This window comes from Ranitomeya variabilis, chromosome 4 (assembly GCF_051348905.1).
Source record: "Ranitomeya variabilis isolate aRanVar5 chromosome 4, aRanVar5.hap1, whole genome shotgun sequence".
Taxonomy (NCBI): Eukaryota; Metazoa; Chordata; class Amphibia; order Anura; family Dendrobatidae; genus Ranitomeya; species Ranitomeya variabilis.
In genome coordinates, this window is record NC_135235.1 from 385,732,579 (window position 1) to 385,744,994 (window position 12,416).

General features: G+C 41.3%; 1 protein-coding gene across 2 annotated transcripts in view; it reads right to left on the minus strand.

Moving 5' to 3' along the window:
* The window catches only part of SSH3 (slingshot protein phosphatase 3), a 154,048-nt gene that overhangs the window by 112,636 nt on the left and 28,996 nt on the right, over positions 1 to 12,416 (minus strand). Inside the window, exons 1-3 of one of the 2 annotated variants that reach the window (XM_077250849.1) lie at positions 8,790 to 8,844; positions 7,600 to 7,637; positions 7,326 to 7,485 (exon numbers count right to left, since the gene is read on the minus strand). In XM_077250849.1, the coding sequence (XP_077106964.1) occupies positions 7,326 to 7,485; positions 7,600 to 7,637; positions 8,790 to 8,804 (213 nt within the window). In that variant the 5' untranslated portion in view covers positions 8,805 to 8,844. Of the gene's footprint in view, positions 1 to 7,325; positions 7,486 to 7,599; positions 7,638 to 8,789; positions 8,845 to 12,416 lie in introns of those variants that run through there. The other variant, XM_077250850.1, reaches the window with a different exon arrangement.

Sequence of the window (12,416 nt, forward strand, 5' to 3'; positions counted from 1 at the left end):
ATCAATTTTACCAAACGCGGAACGGTATAAACGCCTCCCCCAAAAGAAATTCATGAATAGCTGGTTTTTGATCACTCTGCCTCACAAAAATCGGAATAAAAAGCGATAAAAAAGTCACATGTCCGAAAATGTTACCAATAAAAACGTCAACTCGTCCCGCAAAAAACAAGATCTCACATGACTCTGTGGACTCAAATATGGAAAAATTACAGCTCTCAAAATGTGGTAACGCAAAAAATATTTTTTGCAATGAAAAGCGTCTTTCAGTGTGTGACAGCTGCCAATCATAAAAATCCGCTAAATAACCCGCTATAAAAGTAAATCAAACCCCCCTTCATCACCCCCTTAGTTAGGGAAAAATAAAAAAATTAAAAAATGTATTTATTTCCATTTTCCCATTAGGGTTAGGGTTAGGGCTAGAGTTAGGACTAGAGTTAGGGCTAGGGTTAGGGCAAGGGTTAGGGCTAGGGTTGGGGCTAGGGTTAGGGCTAGGGTTGGGGCTAGGGTTGGGGCTAGGGTTGGGGCTAGGGCTAGGGTTAGGGCTAGGGTTGGGGCTAGGGTTAGGGCTAGGGTTAGGGCTAGTGTTACGGCTAGTGTTACGGCTATTGATAGGGCTAGGGTTATTGCTAGGGTTAGGGCTAGGGCTAGTGTTACGGCTAGTGTTAGGGCTAGTGATAGGGCTAGGGTTATTGCTAGGGTTAGGGCTAGGGTTAGGGTTGGGGCTAGGGTTGGGGCTACAGTTAGGGTTGGGGCTAAAGATAGGGTTAGGGTTTGGATTACATTTACGGTTGGGAATAGGGTTGGGTGTGTCTGGGTTAGAGGAGTGGTTAGGGTTACTGTTGGGATTAGGGTAAGGGGTGTGTTTGGATTAGGGTTTCAGTTATAATTGGGGGGTTTCCACTGTTTAGGCACATCAGGGGCTCTCCAAACGGGACATGGCATCCGATCTGAATTCCAGCCAATTCTGCGTTGAAAAAGGAAAACAGTGCTCCTTCCCTTCAGAGCTCTCCCGTGTGCCCAAACAGGGGTTTACCCCAACATATGGGGTATCAGCGTACTCAGGACAAATTGGACATCATCTTTTGGGGTCCAATTTATCCTGCTACCCTTGGGAAAATACAAAACTGGGGGCCAAAAAATAAGTTTTGTGGGAAAAAAAAGATTTTTTATTTTCACGGCTCTGCGTTGAAAACTGTAGTGAAACACTTGGGGGTTCAAAATTCTCACAACACATCTAGATAAGTTCCTTGGGGGGTCTAGTTTCCGATATGGGGTCACTTGTGGGGGGTTTGTACTGTTTGGGTACATCAGGGGCTCTGCAAATGCAACGTGACGCCTGCAGACCAATCCATTTAAGTCTGCATTCCAAATGGCGCTCCTTCCCTTCCGAGCTCTGTCATGCGCCCAAACAGTGGTTCCCCCCCACATATGGGATATCAGCGCACTCAGGACAAATTGGACAACAATGTTTGGGGTCCAATTTATCCTGATACCCTTGTGAAAATACAAAACTGGGGGCTAAAAATCATTTTTGTGAAAAAAAAAAGAATTTTTATTTTCACGGCTCTGCGTTATAAACTGTAGTGAAACACTTGGGGGTTCAAAGCTATCAAAACACATCGAGATAAGTTCCATAGGGGGTCTACTTTCCAAAATGGTGTCACTTGTGGGGGTTTTTAATGTTTAGGCACATCAGAGGCTCTCCAAACGCAACATGGCATCCCATCTTAATTCCAGTCAATTTTGCATTGAAAAGTAAAATAGCGCTCCTTCCCTTCCGAGCTCTGCTATGCGCCCAAACAGTGGTTTACCCCCACATATGGGGTATCGTCGTACTCAGGACAAATTGCACAACAACTTTTGTGGTCTAATTTCTTCTCTTACCCTTGGGGAAATAAAAAAATGGGGGAGAAAAGATCATTTTTGTGAAAAAATATGATTTTTTATTTTTACGGCTCTGCATTATAAACTTCTGTGAAACACTTGTTGGGTCAAAGTGCTCAACACACATCTAGATAAGTTCCTTAAGGGGTCTACTTTCCAAAATGGTGTCACTTGTGGGGGGTTTCAATGTTTAGGCACATCAGGGGCTCTCCAAACGCAACATGGCGTCCCATCTCAATTCCAGTCAATTTTGCATTGAAAAGTCAAATGGCGCTCCTTCCCTTCCGAGCTCTGCCCTGCGCCCAAACAATGGTTTACACCCACATATGGGGTATCAGCGTACTCAGGACAAATTGCACAACAATTTTTGGGGTCCAATTTCTTCTCTTACCCTTGGGAAAATAAAAAATTGGGGGCGAAAAGATCATTTTTGTGAAAAAATATGATTTTTTACTTTTACGGCTCTGCATTATAAACTTCTGTGAAGCACTTGTTGGGTCAAAGTGCTCACCACACATCTAGATAAGATCCTTAGGGGGTCTACTTTCCAAAATGGTGTCACTTGTGGGGGGTTTCAATGTTTAGGCACATCAGGGGCTCTCCAAATGCAACATGGCGTCCCATCTCAATTCCAGTCAATTTTGCATTGAAAAGTCAAATGGCGCTCCTTTCCTTCCGAGCTCTGCCATGCGCCCAGTGGTTTACCCCCACATATGGGGTATCAGCGTACTCAGGACAAATTGTACAACAAATTTTGGGGTCTATTTTCTCCTGTTACCCTTGGTAAAATAAAACAAATTGGAGCTGAAATAAATTTTGTGTGAAAAAAAGTTAAATGTTTATTTTTATTTAAACATTCCAAAAATTCCTGTGAAACACCTGAAGGGTTAATAAACTTCTTGAAAGTGGTTTTGAGTACCTTGAGGGGTGCAGTTTTTAGAATTGTGTCACACTTGGGTATTTTCTATCATATAGACCCCTCAAAATGACTTCAAATGAGATGTGGTCCCTAAAAAAAAATGGTGTTGTAAAAATGAGAAATTGCTGGTCAACTTTTAACCCTTATAACTCCGTCACAAAAAAAAAATTTGGGTTCCAAAATTGTGCTGATGTAAAGTAGACATGTGGGAAATGTTACTTATTAAGTATTTTGCGTGACATATGTCTGTGATTTAAGGGCATAAAAATTCAAAGTTGGAAAATTGCTAAATTTTCAAAATTTTCGCCAAATATTCGTTTTTTTCACAAATAAATGCAAGTTATATCGAAGAAATTTTACCACTATCATGAAGTACAATATGTCACGAGAAAACAATGTCAGAATCGCCAAGATCCGTTGAAGCGTTCCAGAGTTATAACCTCATAAAGGGACAGTGGTCAGAATTGTAAAAATTGGCCCGGTCATTAACGTGCAAACCACCCTTGGGGGTGAAGGGGTTAAATTCCAAAAGATTATTTAACCCAACAAACAGGTATTTTACTCACTCTTTTGATGACAGACAGCCTGTTTACACTGCACGATTATCAGGAAAAGTGTGTCCTAAGGAATAGTGTAACCTTTACGAAAAAGCTATCACCAGAAAGTGACAGATTGTTTAAATGTTTTGGGATACATGCATTTTTGTAAGCTTTTGGCTGTTATTTTTTTCTTATTCTTTTTAACGGCGCTGAGAAATAAGGCTGTAGCAACCCCCATCGTCAGAAAATCTCCCGGTAGCTGAGACCATGATCAGGGCCTTTTTTTCTTTTTGTTTTAACCCTGTCACGTGATCGCCATTATTCACCGAACAACGGCGATCACAAAATAAAAGAAAGTCTGATTTAAAATTCTCCTCTGATATGATTGATGTGAATAGTTTTCTGCCCAATGATGACAAAAGTATTCTAGGAGTGATACCTTTATTGGCTAACCAGAAAATAATATGTTTGCAAGCTTTCAGAGCACAAAGGCTCCTTCTTCAGGCAAGATTACAAATAGATTAATAAGAAAAGAGTACGACATTTAAATGATACTACAGTAGAACATTTGTTCAGGGGGGGTGGGAGGTGTGATAAGCCAAGAAAATGATATAACATATTAGAGAAGAGAGAAATGGGGTCGCCAGATCCCGCCCGCCATCCCCGAGCCCTCCTGCTCCGTCCCGAGGCCCTCCATGTCATCTTCCTGGAATAAAATGGAAGGTGCATGTGCAGTGCACCTGCCAATATCTGCCGACTGGAATCCGGCAACAATAGGGAATTTTTACTATTGGTTCCTTTTCGATCACTATGATAGACCCTATCACAGTAATCAAAATAAAAAAAACATAATAAGTAAATCAAATGCCCCTTTGTCACCCCCTTAATTAGACAAAATTTACAAAATAAAAAAAATGTAATTTTTTTCCCTTCTTTGCAGTTAGGGTTGGGGTTAGGGTTGTGTAAGGGCAATGTTAGGGGTTAGAGTTATGATAGGGCTAGAATTGGTGGGTTTACAAAAGTTAAAAAAAAAAAAAAAAAAAGACGATATGAAGGCTAGTGTTGAGCTCAGTGCTCGCTACTTGAGTTTGCATCAGTTGATCAAGTATGCACCAAGTATTGCAGATTCCCGCATGTGTTTTTTTTGAGTGTCTAATAGGTGTGTAACATGCAGGGCAGGGACTCTAGCATGTCACTCGAGCATCCGTGATATTTAGTGCATACCTGACCACCCGTGTCAAACTCGAGTAGTCAGCACTTGTGCTCAACACGAATGACGACATACTCCATATGACAACCTAATATTAGGAAATTCTGCATCGCACCTGTGGTGGGTTTCCACAGTTTAGGCATATCGTGGGCGCTCCAAATGCAACATGGCATCCACTCTTGATTCCAGACAATTTTACATTCAAAGAGTCAAACGGACCTCCTTCCCTTCCGAGTACTGCCAGTGGCTTTCCCCCACATATGGGGTATTGGCATATTCAGGAGAGATTGCACAACAAATTTTGGGGTTCATTTTGTCTTGTTACCCTTGTGAATATAAAAAGTTTGGGTTTAAAGTAAATTTTTTGTGAAAAAATTAAATGTTAATTTTTTCCTTTCACGTTGCTTCAGTTCTCGTGAAGCACCTGAAGGGTTAATAAAATTCTTGAATGTGGTTATGAGCACCTGAAAGGGGTGCAGTTTATAGAATGGTGTCACTTTTGGGTACTTGCTGTCATATAGATCCCTCAAAGTCACTTCAAATGTGAGGGGATACCTAAAAAAAAATAAAAATGTATAGCAAATTTTGTTGGAAAAATGAGAAATCGCTGGTCAACTTTTAACCCTTCTAATTTCGTATCCAAAAAAAAATTATGTTTCCAAAATTATGTTGATGTGAAGTAGACATGTGGGAAATGTTATTTATTAACTATTTTGTGTGACATATCTCTGTGATTTAAGGGCACAAAAATTGAAAGTTTGAAAATTGCAAAAATGTTAAAAATTGTTGCCAAATTCTGCTTGTTTCATAAATAAATGCAAGTCATATCGAATACATGTTACCACTACCATAAAGTACAACGTCATGAAAAAAATATCTCAGAATCACCGGGATCCCTTGAAGTGCTCCAGAGTTATAACCACATAAAAGGACACTGGCCAAAATGATAAAATTTGGCTTGGTCATTAAGATCAAAATTGGCTTGGCCACTAAGATGTTAATTATTGCAAGTGTATGCAGCGTTTCCAGTCCCGCCCCCCAGGAGTAAGAGCTATGGAGTGATGAATACATAAGAGAGAAAACAATGAGAAGTTAGAGACTAAAAAAGATCATGTAATCAGTGTAGAAATTCTTGGAAAAGTCAGTGTTGCTGTTTGGCACACCGAATATCGGTTGTTTCAAATGCTTTCATTTGCATGGCAGCACGAGAAATACCAGCAGCGCTGATTCACAGTAAGGATCATTACTGCCAGTCAGAGATCTGTGGTTCATCTGACAGCCAGCAGCTGTGACTGGAGTTTAAAAAAAAAAAAAAAAGTTTAGCTCCGGTCACAGAGGCATCAGCTGATGTGAGTACTACTCCCATCAGCCTACTCCTGCTGCCACTAATAACTGCGAGAGCAGGGGTGGCTGATGGGAATATTCCTCAGCCAGCGCCTGAGCTATAAATAAATTTTTTAAAAATTAAGTGGGGTCTTTCTATTTTTGATAACCAGCATGGCAAAACTGACAGCATCTTCTTGGCACCATCCAGGTTGAAAACCAATTATAGCAGACATGGATTACGGAGTGAGACAGCATGTTGGACAGGAGAGAGATATTGTTGTTTTTTATTTTGCTCTTTTACAGTAGACCAGGGCTTCAATGGAATGGGCATCGGGTGAGTATAAATGTTTGTTATTTTCAAATAAATTTGTAAAAAGGTGTGTGTTTTTATTTCAAATAAAGGACTTTAAACTGGGTGTATGACTATGGGGTTAGTAATGGAGAGGTGTCTAGAAGTCGCCTCTCCATTACTAACTATTGGGCTTGATGTCACAAAGGTGACAGCCATCCCACAAATATGAACCCCACTTGCCACCGCCACCACAGGGCATGTGGGAAGAGCTGTGCAAAGAGCCAGAATTAGCGCATCTAATAGATGCGCCTTTTATGGGGTGGCTGCGGGATGCGCCAATATCCATAGCCCCTTACCAACATGGGAATAGGAGCCACCAGCTGTCTGCTTTAGCTTGGTTGGTTGTCAAAAATGGCGGGGACCTCACAGTTTTTTTTTTTAATTACTTATTTTAATAATTAAAAAAAAAACAGCGTGGAGACCTTGTTGAGTCTGACTGCTGAGGGTTGTTGCAGCAGCTGTCAGTTTTGCCATGCTGGTTATCAAAAATAGAAAGACTCCACGTAAATTAAAAAAAGATGTATTTATAGCACAGACGCCGGCTGGTGAATACCTTATGTCATTAGAGGCAGCAGGCATAGGCTGATGGTAGTACTCTCATCAGCCGACGCATCTGTGACCAGAGGTAAACTTTTTACTTCTAGTCACAGCTGCTGGCTCACGCAGTCATCTGACAGCGTGGGAACCGTAGCTCTATGACTACTGGAAAACAACGGATGTTCGGGCCCCCCCTTCATCCAAATGGGGTCCGGGATCGGGTACTGTTCTGGCATCAGAACCAAACTTTTTTTTTTTTTTTACATGTTCGGCCGAACTGGCCAGACCCAAACATTAAGGGGTTCGCCCATCACTAATCTTAACAGTAGCAACTGCCACTTCTTATCTCGGTAACGGAAAAATATATTTTCACTGAATACAATGAGAATTGAGAATTTTGAGAATGAATGATTAGTCCTGGCTGAAAAAGAATCAGTTTTCTCCAATAAGATATATCATAAAGTTGCTTATTTCCATGTGTATTATTGATTTATGAATAAAAATTAAAACAACGATTTAATTAAGAAATGTAATAGATGGCAAGTTAAAGAACCTCACCAGTTTCAGAGTGTCTTCCTGCCAAAGTAGTCTAAGCATGGACTGTAGGTGTAGCTCTTGCTCACTGGGGCCTGTTGTTTGAGTCGGCTTATCAATTTCTTCTGGTTCACCCTCTTCCTGCAGGAGAAGGGCAGCTCCTTTTACCATAACAAAGCTCTGCCTGCAAATACAGAATTTGAGGGAATGTAGATGCTGAGCAAAATCAATGAAAGAAGTTAAGGGGCTAAAGTGAGATCACAATACACAACTTAAAACAAAATAAATATTCTCTTACCGTCTTTGCATTCGCTTCCTCCTGCTTTTCTCATCCTCCTAAAAAAAAGAAAAATCATCAAATGTCTGCTCCAAATAGGTTTTTTAAGACTAAAATTTACACATTTCACAGGATGAAACTTGGAGGATTTTTCATACGTTTGTCTCCAAATGCCCCAATGGTCACTACTCTCTTTTGATTCACCTGGATCCCTGTGAAGGTCAGAAGAGCTCATAATGCTCCCTTTCATATAAAACAAGCTCTGGAGGCAGATCCTCAGGGAGATCTGTCTCGGGCTCATAGATCGTAATAGCTCATTTACATATAAAGAAAAATGTTGATTTCGCTGGAACAAAACATCGCATCGCATATATCAAGGTATCATTTTATTCTATTTCTTATGACCTGCATGCCCATAAAGACGACTTAGGAGGGTTGATCCTAAGGACAGATTCCCTTTAATGCCAACTTTGGCTTGGTCTTAAAAGAGGTTGAGCATGTAATGCAGATACATATTTTGTCATTAAAAATGAAAAACACTCTCCCCATCAGGCAATATATAAGGGTTTTGAATAGAAGAATCCCCAATAATAACTCAGAAGTCATATGAATATGTTCATAAAGGGCATTCTGCATCCAATGCCAATAAAAGGGGTACAGTATATCAAAACAAATTCACTTGCAGTTGAAAAAATCTGCTTGCACTATTGACAGCACTGTGGATCTTACATTGACAATTGTGCTAATCCTCATGTGGATGCTAAAGCACGAATCAGAATATCTGTCTCAGATTTTAATTGCGGATTCTTTGCCTATTAGGGGTTGTTGTCTCACCATTAACAACAATATTCATTTTGTAAATCAAAAACAACATTTGCCATTTACATGCTTTAAAAAAAAAAAAAAAAAAAAAAAAAAAAAATACAATCCAGTGAGGAATTCTAACATTACTTTCTGATCGCTGGAAGTCCCACATGTACACCATTGTATTTGGGACTGCCTAATACAGCCGGCTATAAAGAACTCCAATTAATATTTCCACACTTATTTAGGCTACACACTCTAGCTGGCAGGAACAGTGGGACTCAGGTCATGTGGCCCTGATGACATCATCACAGGTCCTTCTGCACTTCTGCTTGCTTATAACTGATCAGTGCCATGTAGGTAGAAGTGTACACCCCCAAAGAAAACTATTTAACCCCATTAAAGACCTTTGACGTATCCATACGTCCAGGTTGGCTGATACTTAGCGACCTTGGACATATCATCACCGCCGGGTGTCAACTGATTTTTGACAGCTGACTCCTGGCAATCAGTGCAGGAGCAGGGCCCACATCACTCCCGGCACTTAAACCCCCTAAATACTGCGATCGCGATTTTAGCAGGCATGCAGAAGGAGGGAACCCCCTCTGATCTCCGACAGTCGCCACAGGGGCACGATCGTTGCCATGGTAACCCAATGTCATCCTGACGACATCCGAGTCACCAAGCACTAGCAAGTTAGTTAGATCATGCGCAGTGCATGAAGGACAACACTGACACTGAATAGAGGCCAGACGGAGCCCAGAGTAACTCTGCTGCCACATTACAGTGAATGGATCCTTCGGAGGCTTCATCTGAATCACATCACTCGGAGATTTAAATAGAAATCCCGCTGTAAGTGCTCAGTGTAGAGCACTGGATAACTGTGATCCCAAATGTTATGGAAATGTTCCTAACAAAAGATTCAAATCAATCCACAAAAAAAAAAGCAAACCTCCACTCAGGTCCGTCATCTGTCAATGCAAATATAGGGGCTTCCATGTTACTGGTAGTACAAAGGCTCTGGAAAAGCAAAATGGTTCCTCGCGGCCCCCCCCCCATAAGAAATCCAGCAAATTCTGACCTCCCAAATCCCCTCATCCCTTCGGAGCTCCACTGTGTGCCTAAACTACACTTAGCGTCCACATGTTTGGCATTTCTGTAGCGATGAAAACCCACCTACTACGGGTACGGGTCACTACAACACCTGCTTGCAATTTTCACTCAATAACTTCCACTACTGCTTTGTTTCTGGAAAACACTCATGGAGTCAAAATCATCACTATACCTGTAGATAAAATCCCAAAGAGATGTCATTTCCAAAATGGGGTCACTTGAAGGTGGAATCTGCTCTTCTAGCACTCAGGGGCTCTGAATATTGAGTCCACAAACTATTTCAGCAAAATCTGCGCACCAGGAGACATATACGTCCCTCCAGAGTCTATCCGTATGGCTAAGTAGCATTCTGCGGCCACATATGGGGTATTTCTATATTTAGCAGAAGTTGTGGGACAAATTTTGGTGCCATTTCTGCCAATTTCCCCTTGTGAAAATGTAAAATCTGAGGTTAAAACAAAATTTTGGCGGTAAAAATGTATCGTAATTAGTTTTACTTCGCTGCCAATGGCATAAAATTATGTGACACACCTGTGCTGTCAATATGATCACTGCACCCCTAGATGAATTTATCTAGAAGTGTGCTTTGTAAAATGGAGTCTCTTATGGGTGGTTCTGCTGTTTTTGCACCTCAAGGGCTCTGCCATTGTGACATGGCACCCTCAAACCAGTCTAGAAAAATCTGAACTCCAATATGGCGCTTCTTCCCTTCTGAGCTTTGCACTGTACATCAAAAGTAGTTTTCAACCACATATGCGGTATCTGTTTACTCAGGAAAAATTGAACAACAAAAAATTTGGGGCCAAAATAACATCTACGTTATAAACGTCTGTGAAGCACCTGGGGGTTCAATGTGCTCACCACACGTCTAGATAAGTTCCTTGGGCTAGTTTCACACTAGCATTCGGCAGGGCTGCGGACTTCCTATGTGAAGCCCTGCCTCTTCATTCAGCTCCGCCTACGGCTTCATGCGTCCTGTGTAGCAGGCCATGGGGAACTATGTGGATGCCTCCGAATGCGTCGTTTTGACGGTGCGGCGACCGCACCAAATTGCAACTCGTTGCGCTCAGAACAGGTCGCCGCACAATCAAAACGAAGCATGCGGAGGCATCCGCATACATCGGCATGGCCTGGGTACCTAATGGTAAAGATAGGGTACGCACTCCGCATGCTGACGCAGGCGGAGCTGACCGGAGGAGGTGCGGCGGAGGGCGGAGCTTCATGGAGGACGTACGCAGCCCTCCATCCGCAAATGTGAAACCAGCATTAGTCCCTTGAGGGGTCTGGTTTCCAAAATAGGGTCACTTGTGGGGGAGGTTTCCTGTCTTTAGGCACATCAGTGGCTCTCCAAACATGGCGTCAGGTAATAATTCCTACAAATTTTACATTCAAAAAGTCATTTGGTGTTCCTTGCCTTCTGAGCCGTGTGGACAAATAGTGGTTTTCCCCCACATGGGGTATGGGCATGCTTAGGAGAAATTTTGCAACAAATTTTTGGGTCCAATTTTTCCTTTTACCCATGCAAAAATAAAAAAATTGGGATCTAAAGTAAAATTGTTGTGAAAAACAGATAAATGTTCATTTTTTCCTTCCACGTTCCAAAAATTCCTGTAGATCACTTGAAGGTTTAATAAACTTCTTAACCCCTTCATGACCCAGCCTATTTTGGCCTTAATGACCTGGCCGTTTTTTGCAATTCTGACCAGTGTCCCTTTATGAGGTAATAACTCAGGAACGCTTCAACGGATCCTAGCGATTCTGAGATTGTTTTTTTCGTGACATATTGGGCTTCATGTTAGTGGTAAATTTAGGTGGATAATTTCTGAGTTTATTTGTGAAAAAAACGGAAATTTGGCGAAAATTTTGAAAATTTCGCACATTTCACATTTTTAATTTTTATTCTGTTAAACCAGAGAGTTATGTGACACAAAATAGTTAATAAATAAAATTTCCCACATGTCTACTTTACATCAGCACAATTTTGGAAACAATTTTTTTTTTGCTAGGAAGTTATAAGGGTTAAAATTTGACCAGTGATTTCTGATTTTTACAACAAAATTTACAAAACCATTTTTTTTAGGGACCACCTCACATTTGAAGTAAGTTTGAGGGTTCTATATGGCTGAAAATACCCAAAAGTGACACCATTCTAAAAACTGCACCCCTCAAGGTGCTCAAAACCACATTCAAGAAATTTATTAACCCTTCAGGTGTTTCACAGCAGCAGAAGCAACATGGACGTAAAAAATGAACATTTAACTTTTTAGTCACAAAAATGATCTTTTAGCAACAATTTTTTTATTTTCCCAAGGGTAAAAGGAGAAACTGGACCACGAACATTGTTGTTCAGTTTGTCCTGAGTACGCTGATACCTCATATGTGGGGGTAAACCACTGTTTGGGCGCACAGCAGGGCTCGGAAGGGAAGCAGCGCCATTTGACTTTTTGAATTAAAAATTGGCTCCAATCTTTAGCGGACACCATGTTGCGTTTAGAGAGCCCCCGTGTGCCTAAACATTGAAGCTCCCCCGCAAATGACCCCATTTTGGAAACTAGACCCGCCAAGGAACTTATCTAGAAGCATAGTGAGCACTTTAAACCCCCAGGTGCTTCACAAATTGATCCGTAAAAATGAAAAAGTACTTTTTTTTCACAAAAAAATTATTTTAGCCTCAATTTTTTCATTTTCACATGGGTAACAGGATAAAATGGATCCTAAAATTTGTTGGGCAATTTCTCCTGAGTACGCCGATACCTCATATGTGGGGGTAGACCACTGTTTGGGTGCACGGCAAGGCTCAGAAGGGGAGGCGCGCCATTTGACTTTTTGAAAGGAAAATTAGCTCCAATCGTTAGTGGACACCATGACGCGTTTCGAGAGCCCCTGTGTGCCTAAACATTGGAGTTCCCCTACAAGTGACC